Below are 16,850 nucleotides of genomic sequence, written 5' to 3'. Positions count from 1 at the left end.
GCTGCTCCGGCAGTTCGCTGGGTGAAAAGAGGGGGGAATTCCAGCGCCGAGGCTGAGCCCGGGAAAACGTGAGGAGGGACGGCGGCGTGCGCGCGCGTGTGGCGAGGCCAGTGTGCGCCAAGGCGGGAAGCCGCAGCTAGGGCTCCCCCGAAGCGGAGGGAGGAGGAGGAGGAGGAGACGGCGGCCACCGCCAGCAGCAGCGCGGAGGAACAGGGAAGCTCTGTTTCCCTCTGGCGTTTGCGTCCGGGAAGGCTCCTCGCTGCCAGTTCCCCACTCCCTGGCGAAGTTTTCCAAGGTGTGGTTTCAAAGGGCAGCCTCCCATCCCTCTGGCGCTCCGTGCCGGGCTCCCGCTGAGCCCCAGGGGAAGCAGCAGGAGGAGGAGGAGGAGGGAAGGAAGGAAGGAGAGAGAGAGAGGGAGGGAGAGGGAAGTTCAGAGCGGACCGTCTGGGCGCGCGAGGGCAGCAGCCGGGGAAGGAGGCGAAGAATGCAGGGCTGCTGCCTCCCAGGGCGGCGGGACGGCGCGCTCCGTCGGCGTGGGGGCGACAGCCCTTGCCGCCGCCTCTGAGCGCGCTCTGCCCCTCCGCCGCCGCCACAGGTGAGACGGGCGGGCGGCTGCCTTTGCCTGCGCGCCTCGGCGGGAGCGCTTTCCTTCGCGCGCCGCCGGAAAGGACTTCCAAGCTCCTCCACCTGGAGCCTGCAGCCTCAGCCGCCTCGGAGAGGAATGGACGGCCAGACGTGCGCCGCACCGGCTCGCCTCCCTCCTTCCGGGTAAGCAGCACCCGCAGCCTTTGCCGTCTGCTTCAAGGCGCGCGGAAGCAACGCAAACCACCCCGACCCCCCCCCCAGCCCTTGCAAACCTCTGCGGATTGAACGAGCAACTTGGCTAAGTTGCAACAAGTTGCCTTTCTGGCGCGCTCCGCCTCCTTTTCTTCTGTCCTGGCCAAGAGGTCGAGAGTTTCAATAGAGGTGGAGCGGGGTGGGTGGGGGCGTTTGTGTTTGGGGTGGTGCTGGTTTTGACTCAACAGAGACCTCAGCACGTGAAGAACGTGGTCTGTAGAGTTGCTGTGATAATAGAATCCATGAAATGTAGAGTTGGAAGGGACCCCCTATGGTCATCTAGTCCAGCCCCCTGCAATGCAAGAATCTCAGCCGAAGAATCCCCGACAGTTGGTCATCCGATCTCCAAGGAAGGAGAGACCGCCATGTCCCAAGGGAAACCCGTTCGCCTGTCGAACAGCTCTTAGTCGAACAGGGCATTTCCTCTTTGGATTTAGTTTCTGATTCTTCCTGACAGTTTGGGTGTTCTGTTTGGGGATTGCAGTTAAGACTCGCCGGAGTACTTCTGAGCAAAGCATGCTTGCTTAGACTCGCACTGTAAGAAGCACGTATTTCATACTCACGTTATCTATCCATCCATCTATCTGTCTTTGTGTGTGTATCTCTTAAGCAGTGTATAGTATACACACTTGCTTGGGACTGGGAGCAGGCTGTGGGGCATTTACTTTGGAATAAGCAGATCAGGACTCAATGAAAAGGCATAAAACCCGAATACCCATTTAATGCTCCATGGTGCACATTTCCACATCAGTGTGCACAGGATCGCAGCCTGGTTTTGTGAGGTTGTTTTTTGTGTGTGGGTTTTTGTGTGTGTGTGTGTGAAAGGCGTTCTATGGTATAATGGAGAGCCAATCTGGTGTAAAATGCTGATATTTTTCCTGTTATAAAAAGTTTGTGTGTGGGAGAAACCCATCCTTAGAAGTAAAATACAATGTGGAAACACTTGGAGAGCGGGAAAAGGGAGGGGATGAGGACAGAGTGTTCTGGTGAAAAAATAATGCACCTTACAAGGCACCCTGTTCAGATTCAGTAAATACACCCATGGAGGTCAGGTCAACTTAGCTTCATAAAAGGCAATTGTTGGGCTCGAGCGTTTGAAAGGCAATACCTGGGAATGCTTAGGAATCTGCAGAGAGTTTGAAAATCTCCTTGGCTACGTAGCAAACCATCTTTAGCATGTATGTGACTGTGATGTAGAGTTGAAGGGAAATCTCTCTCTGAACAGGAAAGTATATGTTAGTGGAGGGAACAGCTGTGCTTCTAATAAAGAAAACCTTAAAACAAAATAAAAAATGCATAATCTAGTAGTGCAAGGAAGGCACTGCAAGAATAACCTAATAAGTGTGCTTCATCTTCTCCCTATCTTTTGGTTACTGAAAAGAAAAAGCCACTAAACTGAAAAGTTGAAACTTGCCTCCAGTCCATTGGAATGGTTAGGTTCAATCATGCTTCCAAGGGAAATTAAGAGTGAATGTTGTTCCTGCGTCTCCAGTTCTTTTCACTTCCTCCTCAGGGGCTGCATCTGAAGAGTTAACAAGTGTGCTGACTGTACTTAGCGTTTGTGTACACAAAATAAAAGAACAGGTAGTTCAGCACATGGCAGCTAGACAATCTGAAAATATTGTTGGAGAAATTCAGGTCCTGGCCTTGTCCAAAGAAACCAGGAGCAATGTAGCCAGGCTAAGTAACACTCTAGTCTCTTCCCCAAGGCATTTCATTGTTCATTTTGTGCAGGTATAAATGAGGGTGTATGAAACAGAGTACGCCGCTCTGAAAATAATCTAATCTGTCTTTTGTGTCAGGTTTGTGTGCAAGTATAGTGGAAGCACAAAAGTGCAGATTTCATTTTTCCCTGTAGATTATGATAGGAATTTACTTTAGCAACAGGCCAGAACCTGTTCTTTCATATCATTGTACGTTAATATGTCTTGGTTATAGGCAGGAAATCTGTTGGGACACCAAGCCTATTTTAAAAGCTTAATTATGTGGAAGAAATATTTTTTAGTAGTCTGGATTAGCTGACAGTATTGCAGAGAGTACTCGCCGTGTCTGTGAGCCAGAAAGAGAAGTTGGAAAGAGAAGAATGGGTCTGCTTCTTGTCTGTTGTCCATGCTGAAGCACAGCAAGTAGGGAAACTGTAACGGAAGAAGAACAAATCAGAACTCAAGTGCTGCTTGCTTTAATAATGCGAACAAAGGCTGTTAAATAAAAATAAGACAATAATGCAAAACGCATGTGCTGTGGTTTTGGGATCAGGGCCAAAGGATGTAATGAACACTCCGAAGGGACATGAAGTGGCTCAACAAAGTGAAAAGGCATCTGCCCCGAACGGTTCCTGGCTGGTAGACCACCTGCGAACCATATGTAAGGCCGCTCTGAGCTCCATGGAGGGAAGACTAGGATATAAATACAGTAGTACAGATAAGTGGCTGATGGTGTGTTTTTTTGTTTCAAGGCACCTGGTGTCTCCTAGCAAACTTCTTTTAGGTTGAAGTCCCTCTGCTTTGTGTGTGCCCCTTACTTTGATTCAGAATGGTGGGATATCCTTTGGCTTTTCATAGGACTGTTAAATTTACAGTGGCACCTCGGGTTACAGACGCTTCAGGTTACAGACTCCGCTGACCCAGAAATAGTACCTCAGGTTAAGAACTTTGCTTCAGGATGAGAACAGAAATCGTGTGGTTGCGGCACGGTGGCAGCAGAAGGCCCCATTAGCTAAAGTGGTACCTCAGGTTAAGAACAGTTTCAGGTTAAGAACGGACCTCCAGAACGAATTACGTAAGTTCTTAACCCGAGGTACCACTGTATACCTCTGGGGTTATGGTTTATTTTTTTTTTAATATAATTTTTATTAGGTTTATAATATACAAAATTCAAATTCCACATACATATTTCCATAAATCTAATGGACTCCCCCCATCCTCCGGACACTGCATTCTCTGTAAAACCAAAACCTCAGCAATTTGTTGACTTGTTTTAAACATAATAATATATCTTCCATTTTATCGTGATATCTGGTCTCTAAACATTTCAATCCAAATCCATTAATTTTTAGTTTCAACACAATAAAATTATTTCATTACACCACTTCTGTCTTGTTGTGCCTTATTTACCAATTCAAAGATTTACCGATACTGAAGCTATAATTTCCTAGAGAGAAGCATTTTTTAACATTCATACAACTTATAATGCTTTTTCAAATAGTCCTTAAATTTTTCCCAAACTTCCTCCGTTTCTTCTTCTCCCGAGTCTCGAATTCTGCCAGTCATTTCAGCCAGTTCCATATAATCCATCAGCTGCGTCTGCCATTCTTCCAATGTGGGTAGATTTTGTGTCTTCCAGTGCTTTGCCATCAAGATCCTTGCTGCTGTAGTGGCGTACATAAAGAAAGTTCTATCTTTCTTAGCCACCCTCTGGTCTACCATGCCCAGGAGGAAGGCCTCCGGTTTCTTGGGTAAGGTGAGTCTAAGCACCTTTTTTAGTTCATTATGTATCATCTCCCAGAAGGCCTTCACCTTCGGGCAGGTCCACCAGAGGTGTAGAAATGTCCCTTCCTCCTCTTTACATTTCCAACATTTATTGTCAGACAGGTGATATATCTTTGCAAGCTTGACTGGGGTCATGTACCACCGGTATGTCATTTTCATAATATTTTCCTTCAAGGCACTACATGCCGTGAATTTCATTCCGGTGTTCCATAACCTTTCCCAGTCTTCAAACATAATGTTGTGCCCCAAGTCCTGCGCCCACTTTATCATGGAGGATTTAACAATCTCATCCTGTGTATTCCATTTAAGCAGCAAGTTGTACATTCTCGAAATTAACTTAGATTTTGGCTCAAGCAACTCTGTCTCTAGTTTCGATTTTTCCTCCTGGAAACCCACTTTTTTGTCCGCTTTAAAAACTTCCTGGATTTGAGCATAATGCAACCAATCTCGCACCTTGTTTTTTAACTTTTCCATACTCTGCAACCTCCATTTATCTCCAATTTTTTCAATTATTTCCCAATATTTAGGCCAATGGGCCTCCATATTGAGTCTTTTACGTGCTTTGGCCTCCATCGGTGAGAGCCACCTCGGAGTTTTACTCTCCAATAAGTCTTTATACTTTGACCAGACCATAAAAATTGCCCTTCTGACAATATGGTTTTTGAACAATTTATGAACTTTAACCTTGTCGTACCACAAATATGCATGCCACCCAAAAGCATTATCAAATCCCTCCAGGTCGAGGACATCGGTGTTCTCCAACAAAATCCAATCCTTCAACCAGCAGAGGGCTGCAGATTCATAATATAACTTCAAGTCCGGCAGGGCAAACCCCCCTCTTTCTTTCGCATCTGTTAGTATTTTAAACTTTATTCGGGGCTTTTTGCCCTGCCAGACAAATTTAGATATATCCCTCTGCCATTTTCCAAAACATTCCACCTTATCCACGATCTGGAGGGCCTGAAACAAAAATAGCATTTTCGGCAAAACATTCATCTTTATAGCAGCTATTCTGCCCAACAAGGAAAGTTTCAGTCTTGACCATGTTTCCAAGTCTCTTTTGATCTCTGACCAACATTTCTCATAATTATCCTTAAACAAATTCAAATTTTTGGAGGTCAGGTGCACCCCTAAGTACTTTACTTTTTTAACCACATTTAGTTCTGTTTCTTTTCTGAACTCGTCTATTTCGGTAGTTGTCAAGTTTTTTGCTAAAACTTTAGTTTTTTGTTTATTCAGCTTGAATCCCGCCACCCGACCAAAGTCAGAAATTAATTCTAACGCTCTTTTAGTACTAGAGGCTGGCTCCTGTAATGTTAATACCAAGTCATCTGCAAAAGCTTTCAGTTTATATTGTTTCTCTCCGACCACAATTCCCTGTGTCAACCGGTCATTTCTAATCATGTTCAATAGCACCTCCAGGACTGAAATAAACAACAGAGGAGATAGAGGGCACCCCTGTCGTGTCCCTTTTTCAATTTTGAACTCCTCTGTCACCACGTTGTTTACTATCAATTTAGCTTTTTGTTCTGAATAAATTGCTTCTATTCCATTTTCAAACCCCCGCCCTACTCCCATCCTTTCCAAATTTTTCTTCATAAACATCCAAGAAATGTTGTCAAAGGCTTTCTCCGCATCAATAAAGATCAACACCGCTCTTGTATTTGAGTTAGTCTGTAAAAATTCCAAAATGTCAATGATGTTTCTTGTGTTATCAAATAAATGTCTGCCAGGGAGAAAGCCTGCTTGGTCCTTATGAATCACTTCATTTAATACTTTCTTAAACCTGCTTGCCAAAATGTCTGCAAAGATTTTGTAATCCACATTTAGGAGTGAGATAGGACGGTAGTTTTTAAGTTGAGTTTTTTCAGTTTCTGATTTTGGTATCAACGTGATGAAAGCTTCTTTCCACGTTTCCGGTGCCTTCCTCCCCTCCATAATCTGGTTGCAAACTTCCAACAATGGTTGTATCAATGAATCCTTCAATGCCTTATAATATTTGGAAGTAAGTCCATCAGGTCCCGGAGACTTGCCCAGTTGGAGGTTCTGAATGGCGCATTCAATTTCTTGGATTGTAATATTACAGTTCAGGGTTGCTCTCATTTCCTGGGGTATTTTTTGTAATCCATTAGTTGTGACAAATTGGTCCACCTCCGAGCCTTTTTGTGGCCTTTGTGAATAAAGTTCTTTGAAATATCTCTGGAAACACTTTCTAATTTCCTCGGGTTTCTGAACCATTCTCCCTTCAATCTCTAGATTTGTAACTGTATTAAGTTTTTGTCTCTTTTTCAACTGCCAAGCCAACAACTTCCCGCACTTATTAGCAGATTCAAAGGATCTTTGTTTCATTTGTTTAATTTTCCATTCCACCTCTTGATTTATCAGTTTCGAATATTGTGCCTGGAAAAACTTCACTTCTCTCAATACTTCCTTTGATTTAGGCCTGGATCTCAGTTTTTTCTCTCCTTCTCTTATTTTCTCCAAAATCTTCTCCTTCTTTTCATTCCAGAGCCTTTTTTTAATCGTGTTCTGCTGTATTAGAAACCCTCTCATAACTGCTTTACTTGCGTCCCAGATTGTTCTTTTTTCCACATTTGTCTTTAAGTTTATTTCAAAATAGTCCTTTAAAACTTTTTGGGCCTTCTTAACAATCTCCTGATCTCTTAACAAAGCGTCATTCATTCTCCATCTGAAAGATCCGGTTGTATTTAATCTCAATTCCATTCTCAAAGCGTTGTGGTCGGAGCAGGTTTTTGGGCAGATTTCCACTTTTCTGGTCTTAGGTGCCAGCCCTCTAGTTATCCATATTTGGTCGATTCGCGTCCATGTCATGTGGGCCTCAGAAAAGAAAGTTCCTTCCTTCCCTAGAGGGTTCTTGATCCTCCATATGTCAATCAAATCCAAATTGTCAGTCATTTCGAAAAAGGTTTTTGGTAGTCTGCCGTCTTTCGTTATATTAGCACTTTGCGACTTATCCATATTCACTGAGGCGACTCCGTTCATATCTCCCAACATGATAATGTTGTTGTAATCCAAATAATCCAGCATAGTCTCATGCAGCTTCTTGAAAAATTCCGATTTTCCATCATTTGGGGCGTATATTCCTAGAATTAAAAACTTTTCTCCTTGTGTCTGAATTTCAATTGCCAAAATTCTACCCTGTTCATCTTTAAATACGAATTTCGGTGACAAGTTCTCCTTTGCATATATCACCACTCCTCTTTTCTTAACTTTGTCCGATGAGATAAATTCTTGGCCTAGCCTTTTGTTAATTAACACTTTTCTGTGGAGTCTTGTCACATGTGTTTCTTGCAGGCAAATAATGTCCAATTGTTCTTTTTTCAAAATATGAAATACTTTTCTCCGTTTTTCTGGAGAATTCCCGCCATTTATGTTCCAACTAAGAAGCTGTAGAGACATCCTGGTCTACTTCTTAAATATCACAGTTGGGTATCTAATTTGTCCTCCGTTCCCGAAGGCTGTGGTGCCGGTCCGCCTCCAGATGGTACGGGTCTTGGTGGTGATCCCGGTGGTGGAGGCCAAGAATCTACAGCTCTCTTTTGAAGGTCCTCCTCGTTGTCGTGTAGGAACTTCTGGTGGTCCTCTGGTGTTTTAATTCTTACCTTCTTTCCTTTATAGGTGAATGATAAACCTTGAGGAAATTCCCACCTGTAAGGGATTGCGTTGTACCTTAACAATTTAGCCAAGTCTGTATATGAAGCTCTAAGGTCCAACAGATATTTAGGAATGTCTCTATAAATTTCTGCCCTTTTGCCTTCAACTTCCAGAGATTTTTTAAAATGTTGGTCTAGTATCTTGTCTCTTTCCTCTCTTGTTCTCAAACAAACCAAACAGTCTCTGGACTTGTCTTTCTTAACCGATCTTCCCAATCTGAAGGCCGTCACAATTTTAAAGTCTTTATCTTCCTCAACCCCCCAAAATTTAGAAAACAACTGTGTCAAAAATTCCTCTAGGTTGCCCTGCTCCAGCTCTGGGACGGCCCTCAGCCTAAGATTACATTCCTTACTTTTCAGTTCCACCATTGACAGGTAGGCTTGCTGTTCTCCTACCTGTCTTTTCAGAGGTCTTACTTCCCCTTTGATCTCCTCCACCTTTTTGCACGCTTGCTCAGCTTTTTGATTGGCTTCCGCAGCTAATTTGTAGTTCTCCGCCGTAGCTCCTTGCAATTTCTCAATAGCCTGAGTATGCTGGGAAACCTGATCTGTTAACTTACTGATAGTAGATGTAGCTCTGTCAATTTTAGATGACTGATCGTCCACCTTCTTATTCAAAAGTGCCAATTGTTCCAAAATTTGTTTCAAGACTGGATCAGTTCCTCCAGTTGCCATATCTTCTGTTGCAGGCGTTTCAACTTCTTCCTCCTGCGCCGTCAGCACAGTTGGTACCGAGGATCTGCGTTGATGAGTCAACGTTGTTTGAACAAGCTGCCCAGCTCTCTTATCTTTTTTCTTTTCTTTAGCTTCCTCAGCCAAGGCTTCCTTAGCTTTAGATGCTCTTGTTTTCCCTGGGCCACTCATTCCCCAGCTGCCTCTGTTCAAGGTCAAATAGTCTTTCAATCCATGAGAAAGGCAAGTCCAGAATGTAGACAATTAAACCACAAAAAATCCCAATAAGGTACAGTTCCCAGACCTCTATGCCTCCGCAAATCCACTAGGGGGGGTTTTCAAAAGAAAGAAAGTTTCTTTTCCACCATCAAAGTTCCTATTTCAACTTTTATAGTCCCCAAGTTCGTAAAGGAGGCTTTCAGATAGTTCTGTTTCAAAATAGTGCCACAAGGTAGCAGAAAGGTTCCAATATCAGTATTAAAGCGATAGTGTATCCATCAATGCAACAATTTGTACTTAAGAAAAAGTTTCAGCAGCCTGACAGTACTCCTTTGCAACACTGGCAGTCCGATAGCTCGGTTATCCCTTCAATTCCACGTCACTTCACAATAGGAGGAAGATTCCTTAGCGCAGTAAACCAAAAGATTTAATCCTTCAATCTTTTTGATTTCTAAAAGAACACAGTCTGTTAATGCCCCTTCATACTAATTTCAAAGTCTCTTTTGAGCGCTTCAGCCCACATCGGGTTCTTTGCTTTGCTCTGATTAGCAGGACCGGGAGACGGACTTCCTGTTACTCGCCTCCCGTTTTCAGCCGAATTAAATAAATTTGAGTCAATCTTTAGTACCCCTTACTCACGGGTAAATTGCAGCCAATTCCGATGATTTTCAAGAAGAAAGGTCGACGCTCATCAGCAACAGCAGCGCGGCTTCACTTCCGCGAAAAGAGCGATGAACTCACAGTGCCGCTCCCCCTTTCACGTTCCGGAGCCTCTTACGAGGTCCCTTCCTCGTTTCTGGGGGAGCTTCTGGCACCCGCCGAGTCCCACGGCCGCAGGCTCGCTCTGCCTACGGTTTGTCTTAATGGGTCTCCGCTTTGCCGCAGCGGACGACCCTTTTTCGCGGAGCCCCTCTTCACACAGTAAAGAGGACCGCCATTGCCGTTTTGCGCCGCCTCCGGAAGTCCTCTGGGGTTATGGTTTAGAATGCCTACAGTCTAAATTGTTTTTAATGTTTTTAATGTTTGTATTTTTTATTGTTTCATTTTTTATGTTTGCTGCCCTGGAAGGAAGGCCAGGATAGGAATTTAATAGAATATACAGAAAAGTCAGCTATAAACCAAGTGACCTTTGTTATGCCCCAGTTCATATATTTCACTTAAAACATGCGTGCATTTCTACTCCACTTATAAAATGTCTTAGACATGTAATTTTTGGGGGAAGTGCAAACAGATTGTTATTCCATTTAGGATATGACAGAGTAGCACTCTTCCAGGTTTTGTTTTGCATGCTGAAGATCTCAAATTCATTTACCAGCTTCTCTGGGTAGGGCTGTGTGAGATGCCTGTCTAAAACTTGGGGAGAGCTGTTGCCAGCCAGAGTGTAATCCTAGTACTATACAGGTTTCCTCAGAAGCAAGTCCCACTTTGCTCAGTTAAGCTTCATTCTAGGTAAGTGTGAATAGGATTATGCCGTCAAAGGCGTTTCAGGAACAATACCAAAGAAAATCCCAAAGAAAACATCATTGTCTCTCTTCCCTGTACGTGGGAGAGTTGTAGAGACGTTGCAGAGAAGTTTCGCTTATAAAGGCCATGTGCACAGAAGCAAAACCAAGGTAGCTTTGCTTTAGGGAAGGGCTGTCACACAATGTAGAACATACGTTCTGTGCGAAGAAGGTCCCAGGTTGGGGCTGAGAAGGATTGCTGGCTGAAACCCTGGAAAACTCCTGTCAGCTTAATGAGCAAGGTGGACTTGGTATAAGGTAGTCTTTTTTATATGTTCAGACATAGTATACAAACAGCTATTGAACTCGTAGGAAATGGTGCACAAGAATACTAGCATCTCTGGACTGTGCAACTCTCTCTTGTCCCTTGCCACTGGATATCTGCTGTGGGGACCAGGTAGGAAATGATGTGAAGAAGAAGAGAAGAAGAGTTTGGATTTGATATCCCGCCTTTCACTCCCTTTAAGGAGTCTCAAAGCGGCCAACATTCTCCTTTCCCTTCCTCCCCCACAACAAACACTCTGTGAGGTGAGTGGGGCTGAGAGACTTCAGAGAAGTGTGACTGGCCCAAGGTCACCCAGCAGCTGCATGTGGAGGAGCGGAGACGCGAACCCGGTTCCCCAGATAACGAGACTACCGCTCTTAACCACTACGCCACACTGGCGTAGTGAGTGAGTGAGCTGAAGCACCCTCGAGTTAGGAATGTCCTTTAGGTGAAGTACATTCAGTCCCCTAAATTAGTGTTTTCTGAGATGTGCTGTTAGGGAGGTATGCTTTGAACAAGATGAGAAAACCATTGTTGAGGTCACCTATAGCCTTTTGGTGACGATATCTGTTCCTCCTCCCCACCCCCTTCCATACTCTAAAATATGCTGTTGAAAAGGAAATATTTGCTAACTTTCATATCCATGTGGTCCTCAACTCAGTGTTGTGTTTTCATTTGTTTGGGGCTGCCATAGCGACCATAGGAAATACTGTAGATATGGGGGGGGGGGAGACCCATCCGTACACAAGATCAAGTGACTCAGCTAAGTTCCCTTGCTAAGTCATAAATGAGTAACATGTTGTGTATTTCTGGTGTGAGGTTCAGCCCTGGTTTGTAGTAGCTTGGTATCCACTAATCTTTATTTCCCTTAATTATTATTTTTTAACTGTTGGAATTTAACTGGTAAACACGAGCCACTGAAACATTTTATTGCAGCACAGCAGTTCCCACGCCTCTGAATCTGAACGAGGTTACTGGAAAGATTGTGTAATTCCCCAAAGGGGACAGTGTTTGTAATAGTAATTTCCTATGAATGAATGAACAACACAATGAAGGCAGTCTCTTCCATGAACTGATGTTCATATGTTCTTAGAATGGATGTGGCAGTTAAGCCCCACGCTAGCTGAAAGCAATTGATTTTTGAATGAAATATGCATGTGCATTCCTTTATTGTAACATCAAAATGCAGATGCTACGGCTGTAAACATCATCTGGAGGCTGGAATGAGAAACAGTAGGGATCATATGACTGCTGACAGGAGCAGCAACTGAAATGTATGATGCGATGCCATTGCATTGCTCATTTCTCCATTCCACTTTATTAGCTTCTGTTTCTGGGGGTGGGAAAAATTCATGGTGTGATGAAGTCCTATCACAAGGTTTAGTTTCTTGGATATTACTGGGGAGAGAAGGGGAGGAAAGAGATACGGGGAAGCTGCTTTAGAGGCAGCCGCATGACTTCTGTTGCATTTGATTTTTTTTACTATTAAGTTGCAGAAGTACACTCCCCACATAGCCCAAGTAACTTCATGTTTCCTAGCAGCTTGTTCACCCTACCACAAGGCTTTTTTAACTGAAGCAGCAACTCTACTGGAGTTGGAGAGAACATAGGGAACAAATATGTGTTGCACTTAAATCATCCTAGTTTCTCTAAGTAGCGAAAAATAAAACAGTTTTAAGGGCAGTGTGCTAAGGTCGGTGTTCTAACCACCTTTTCCTCCTTTAGCTTATTCTTGACTCCCTTGCCATATGAAAGGTACAGTTACCTCCCTAGTTTGTTTGCTGCTTCTAGCGTTTGAAGAGTTATTATGATGATTGTTGTTGTTGTTGGTCTTAATGTTTTCAGTAGTGACATACTCCTCAGATTCTTTTTTCTTTTGGCATCTGTTATTATCTGTGTGCCCTTGTTCCCCTGAAGTTTGTGTTCTTTGCAAAAAGCCGTATCCTTATGATGAAAACAATATTGTATAGATAATTACAAATTGATTCAAAGCTGAATAAAATGCACAGAAAAGCACACTTAGGTAAATATGTGATCTGTTTTGCAAGAGAAGTCGGGATAGGATCAGTATAATTGCTTGGGAAGATTGGCATTTCTCAAGAGAAGTGGGAGGTGGGACAGAGGATCACATGGTTCTTGCTTATGGATTTTACCATACTGGAATTCCGTTCTGCTTTCATTAAGGTTCAGGTTTTGTTCTTTTGTTTATGTTCCCCACCCTGAGCCTTTCAGGTGGGACAGGCTATAAATGATAATTAAGCAGGAATGCTATTGGCTTATCTCTGGCTACAAAAACCCAGTCCAAAGGAAAATGTGTTAAAATGGCTTGAGCTTTGGCCTGTCCCCATGAAGACGGGAGGTGAACAGCTGTGAGGCAGACACTAGTCATCTTTCTTTAGGGAAACCCTGCTCTGAAAAACATAGAAACAGAAGATATTGGGGTGTATGATGTTGGCTGCCCTTGTAGCAGTGGGTTTCCCAAACTTGTTGGGAGGACTACAATTCCCATCATCCCTGGCTAGCAGGACCAGTAATCATGGATGATGGTGGTTGTAGTCCAGAAACAGCTGGAGACCCAAGTTTGGGGAAACCCTGGGATAGAGTGTCAGACTTGGACCCAGACCCCCAGGTTCAAAAATTCTGTAAGTCATGAACTCCTTTGGAAGCCCTTTGGTGATTCGCTCTCTCTCTCAGCCTACCATACAGGGTTGCAGTGTGGGTAAAAAAGGAGGGCAAGAACCTTTTATACCACTTTGGAATTTATTGAAGAAGGGACAAGATAAAAATGTAGTAGTGATAACCATAAAAATGACTAGATAAGTTTGTGTAACAAATATTGAGAATAAAGAGGAAGAATGATCTAGTGAAATTCTGTAAACCGGTCCTTTCTGCTGCAGCTAAATAATATACATATAATATATATACATGAAATATAATAAATACTTTTGCCTTTAAGCCATTTGTTTCTCATCCCCGAAAAGAATGCACTAGCTTTTTCTGTGCTTCAGACCCCCTAAATTTCATTATTTATTTACCTGAAGAGAGGCTAGCGAACATCACAGTGCATTTTTTTTTAAACCACCAGTCCGACCTGAAAGAATACGATTATACATTTTAAGTTGGCTGCTCAGAATCAGGTTTAAGCACTTCCCTTTCTCCTGCAAAAATGTTATGCACTGCAGCCAGTTGAAATTTAGAAGATGGCGGTAAACTGCAGTGTGTGAACGTTTCCTTTGAAAATATCTGTAGACATAATTCCAAGCGGGCAGTTTCAAAACCCAGTGTTTAATTTTCTTTTATTGCTTTATCATGGAAGGTGCTAAGATGACCTCGTGGTAAGGAGGGTGGAAAGTGATTTTGGTAGTTGTAGTACCTCTTCTCTGTTCTGAAACTAAGCTGGCGCCAAGTAGGCCTATGACGCAGGCCTGTAGTGTTTTTAATCCTGCTGTGTCCAGGAATTGGTGTGGTTCCTAGTATAGCTTGCCAGAAATCCTCATTGCGTGTTTGAAATATCTTCAGTGCTGATGTTGTAGCCTTTCACCACTGGAGAGTGTTGCTGTGGGAAGCAGATCAAGGGAGCTTTTGGGGGTTGGGGAATGTAGCTACCAGGGTGGAAAAAAAAGATGTGTGGGAAGATAATGTGCACATGTGGAGCAGAAACAAGGGTGTGCAAGTAGAATTTAGCTCAAGATGAATGCTGTCCTGTCAGAAGTCTATAAACAAATGATAGGGCTTATGGATGACTATGTGTTGAAGGTATATTTTAAGAGAGAAAAGAGGTGCAAAACTTGAGAATATTACTGAATATGTTATTGTGTATATGTGTGTTCTGCAGGAAAATATAAATGCATTTGGGTGCTTTCTGTAATAGTATGGTGCTTTTATTCTTAAGTTTGAAAACAGCTCTTACTGCTGAGCACTTGGAAAAACTGTTTTGACAATTCGGTGTTGTGATTTTGTTTTAGGTGTGAAAACAGTTAGGAAATGGAATCGGTAAAGAGCAAGAACGCCATACTATTACAGAAGGCATATTAAATGCATAAATATACAATAAAGTAGTTAGCAATATGTAAATCTGGTGCGCTAGTATTGCACCCATAGGCAAAACAATGCCCCTGAACAGCACTGTGCTCTTAGATACCTTCTCTCTCAATATTTTGACCCTTACCCAGCCTACCACTGCATCCAGTCGCTGGCTTAAAACAGTCACAGACTTTTGGTTTGAAACACAAGGTGGTTCTTATTCTAAGTTTGAAACCATACTGGACCCTACTAGCGGCTTTACTGCTAGGAGACGGTCCATCTCAAAACAATCTTTCCAGTGAAAACTAAGGAGTTGGTTTTCTTTGTGCAGCCTGTTGAGGCCTAAACAACATTTTGGATAAAGTCGTCGACCATTTTGCGTGGGGATTCTGTTCCCCGCCACCACATGCGTTGGTGCAGCATGTATAAACGTGGCCCCCCTGCCTCGTTCTGCTCTGCCCCTGTCCTACCTTCTTCCAGATCCAAAAGGACCTGTTCATTGACAATCACAAGTCATCTAAAATGGTCATAAATCTGCATCTTGAAGGCCTGGGTTTTGCATGACAAAAAAGATGGCAGCTTTGAAAAGAAAAGGGAACAACTGCTACACTAATGCATGAGTAAGCATGCCTGGTAGGCAATGCGGGTTAAAGTATTTAGCGCGTAAGTAGTTTTATGTCATATAGATAACAGTGGCTATATGCCAGTTGTTTATATATAAACACTGTTATATTGTGTTTTTTCTTTAAGAATGATCTGAAGGTTCTGCGGCGATTAAGGGAACAATCTTCATCTATCTGGGAGGTGTTGCCCTAGGGAGCCTGAATGTTTGTCAGCTGCTGAATATGATGAAAAATTGTTTTCTTTTGTTGATTTGGCTGAGTGCAGCAGGACTCTTATGAACTCTTAACAAAAATTATACTGAGAACTATGAGAGAGAATGCTTCTTCAGCAAATTCTTAAGACTTGTGAAAGATTGCTGAGTAATATCTGCATTATTCTTTCTTATTCATAAACACAATTAAAATGCAGTGGACAAGAGTTTGCGAATAACACTGGAGCATGTTTGGCATTTGTGGAAAGATTTGTGGCATTGCGAGGGAGGTTGAAACCTGGCAGAAGGCGAGGCCTTTGACAGGGACTTTTGCATCCCACAGTTGTTTAAATCCAACTCTGGTCCCTGTAACCTCACTTCCTGCAGTGAGGGAACCGCCAGGAGGTCCTCAGAGCTGGATCTGTTTCCAGAATGAACAATGGAGGTATACAGGGCTGAAGCTGTTTAGGGCTTCAGCACTTTGAATTGTGCTTGGAAATGTACTGGGAGCCAATGTATAAGTTTTAGGACTGGTGTTCTATATGGTCCTGGTGGCCGCTCCCAGTCACCAGTCTGGCAGCTGCATTCTGGATTAGTTGTGGTAGTAGTAGCAGTAATAATAATAATAATAATAATAATAATAATAATAATAATAATAATAATTTATTTATACCCTGCCCATCTGGCTGGGTTTCCCCAGCCAATCTGGGCGGCTTCCAGCCGAGTATTAAAAACAATACAGTGTCAGACATTAAAAATTTCCCTAAACAGGGTTGTCTTTTAAAAGTAAAATAGTTGCTTATTGCCTTGATGGGAGGTTGTTCCACAAGGCAGGTGCCACTACCGAGAAGGTCCTCTGCTTGGTTTCCTGTAACCTCACTTCTTGCAGTAAGGGAACCGCCAGAAGGCCCTCGGCGCTGGACTTCAGTGTCCGGGATGGATGATGGGGGTGGAGACGCTCATTCAGGTATACAGGACCGAGGCCATCGTAGTTTCCAAGACACCTTCAAAGGGCAGTCCCATGTAGAGCGCATCACAGTAGTCCAAGCAGGAGATAACAAGAGCATGTACCATTATGGCGAGACAGCGTGCAGGTATACCAGATGCAGAAGAGCCTGCTGGATCAGGCCTGTGGTCAACCCAGTCCCAACATTTGTGTTCTCACAGTGGCCAAAGAAGATGCCTTTTGGGAAGCCCAAAAACAAGACCTGAGCACAACAGAACTCTCCCCTCCTGTAGTTTCTGGCAACTGGTATTCAGAGGCATAGTACTTTTGACAATGGAGGTAGTACAGTGGTACCTCGGGTTACATACACTTCAGGTTACAGACGCTTCAGGTTGCTAACCCAGAAATAT

At 43.3% G+C, this 16,850-nt stretch overlaps 1 protein-coding gene across 5 annotated transcripts in view; it reads left to right on the top strand.

Moving 5' to 3' along the window:
• Positions 1 to 333: 333 nt before the first annotated feature.
• Positions 334 to 16,850, top strand: part of COBLL1 (cordon-bleu WH2 repeat protein like 1) — an 88,882-nt gene continuing 72,365 nt past the window's right edge. For 3 of the 5 annotated variants that reach the window (XM_081923249.1, XM_081923251.1, XM_081923247.1), the window contains exon 1: positions 15,728 to 15,939. In XM_081923249.1, the coding sequence (XP_081779375.1) occupies positions 15,743 to 15,939 (197 nt within the window). In that variant the 5' untranslated portion in view covers positions 15,728 to 15,742. Of the gene's footprint in view, positions 769 to 15,305; positions 15,344 to 15,727; positions 15,940 to 16,850 lie in introns of those variants that run through there. The other 2 variants (XM_081923248.1, XM_081923250.1) reach the window with 2 other exon arrangements.

This window comes from Podarcis melisellensis (assembly GCF_964234715.1).
Source record: "Podarcis melisellensis genome assembly, chromosome: 1".
Lineage (NCBI taxonomy): Eukaryota > Metazoa > Chordata > Lepidosauria > Squamata > Lacertidae > Podarcis > Podarcis melisellensis.
This window is presented reverse-complemented; position numbering and strand designations above follow the sequence as displayed.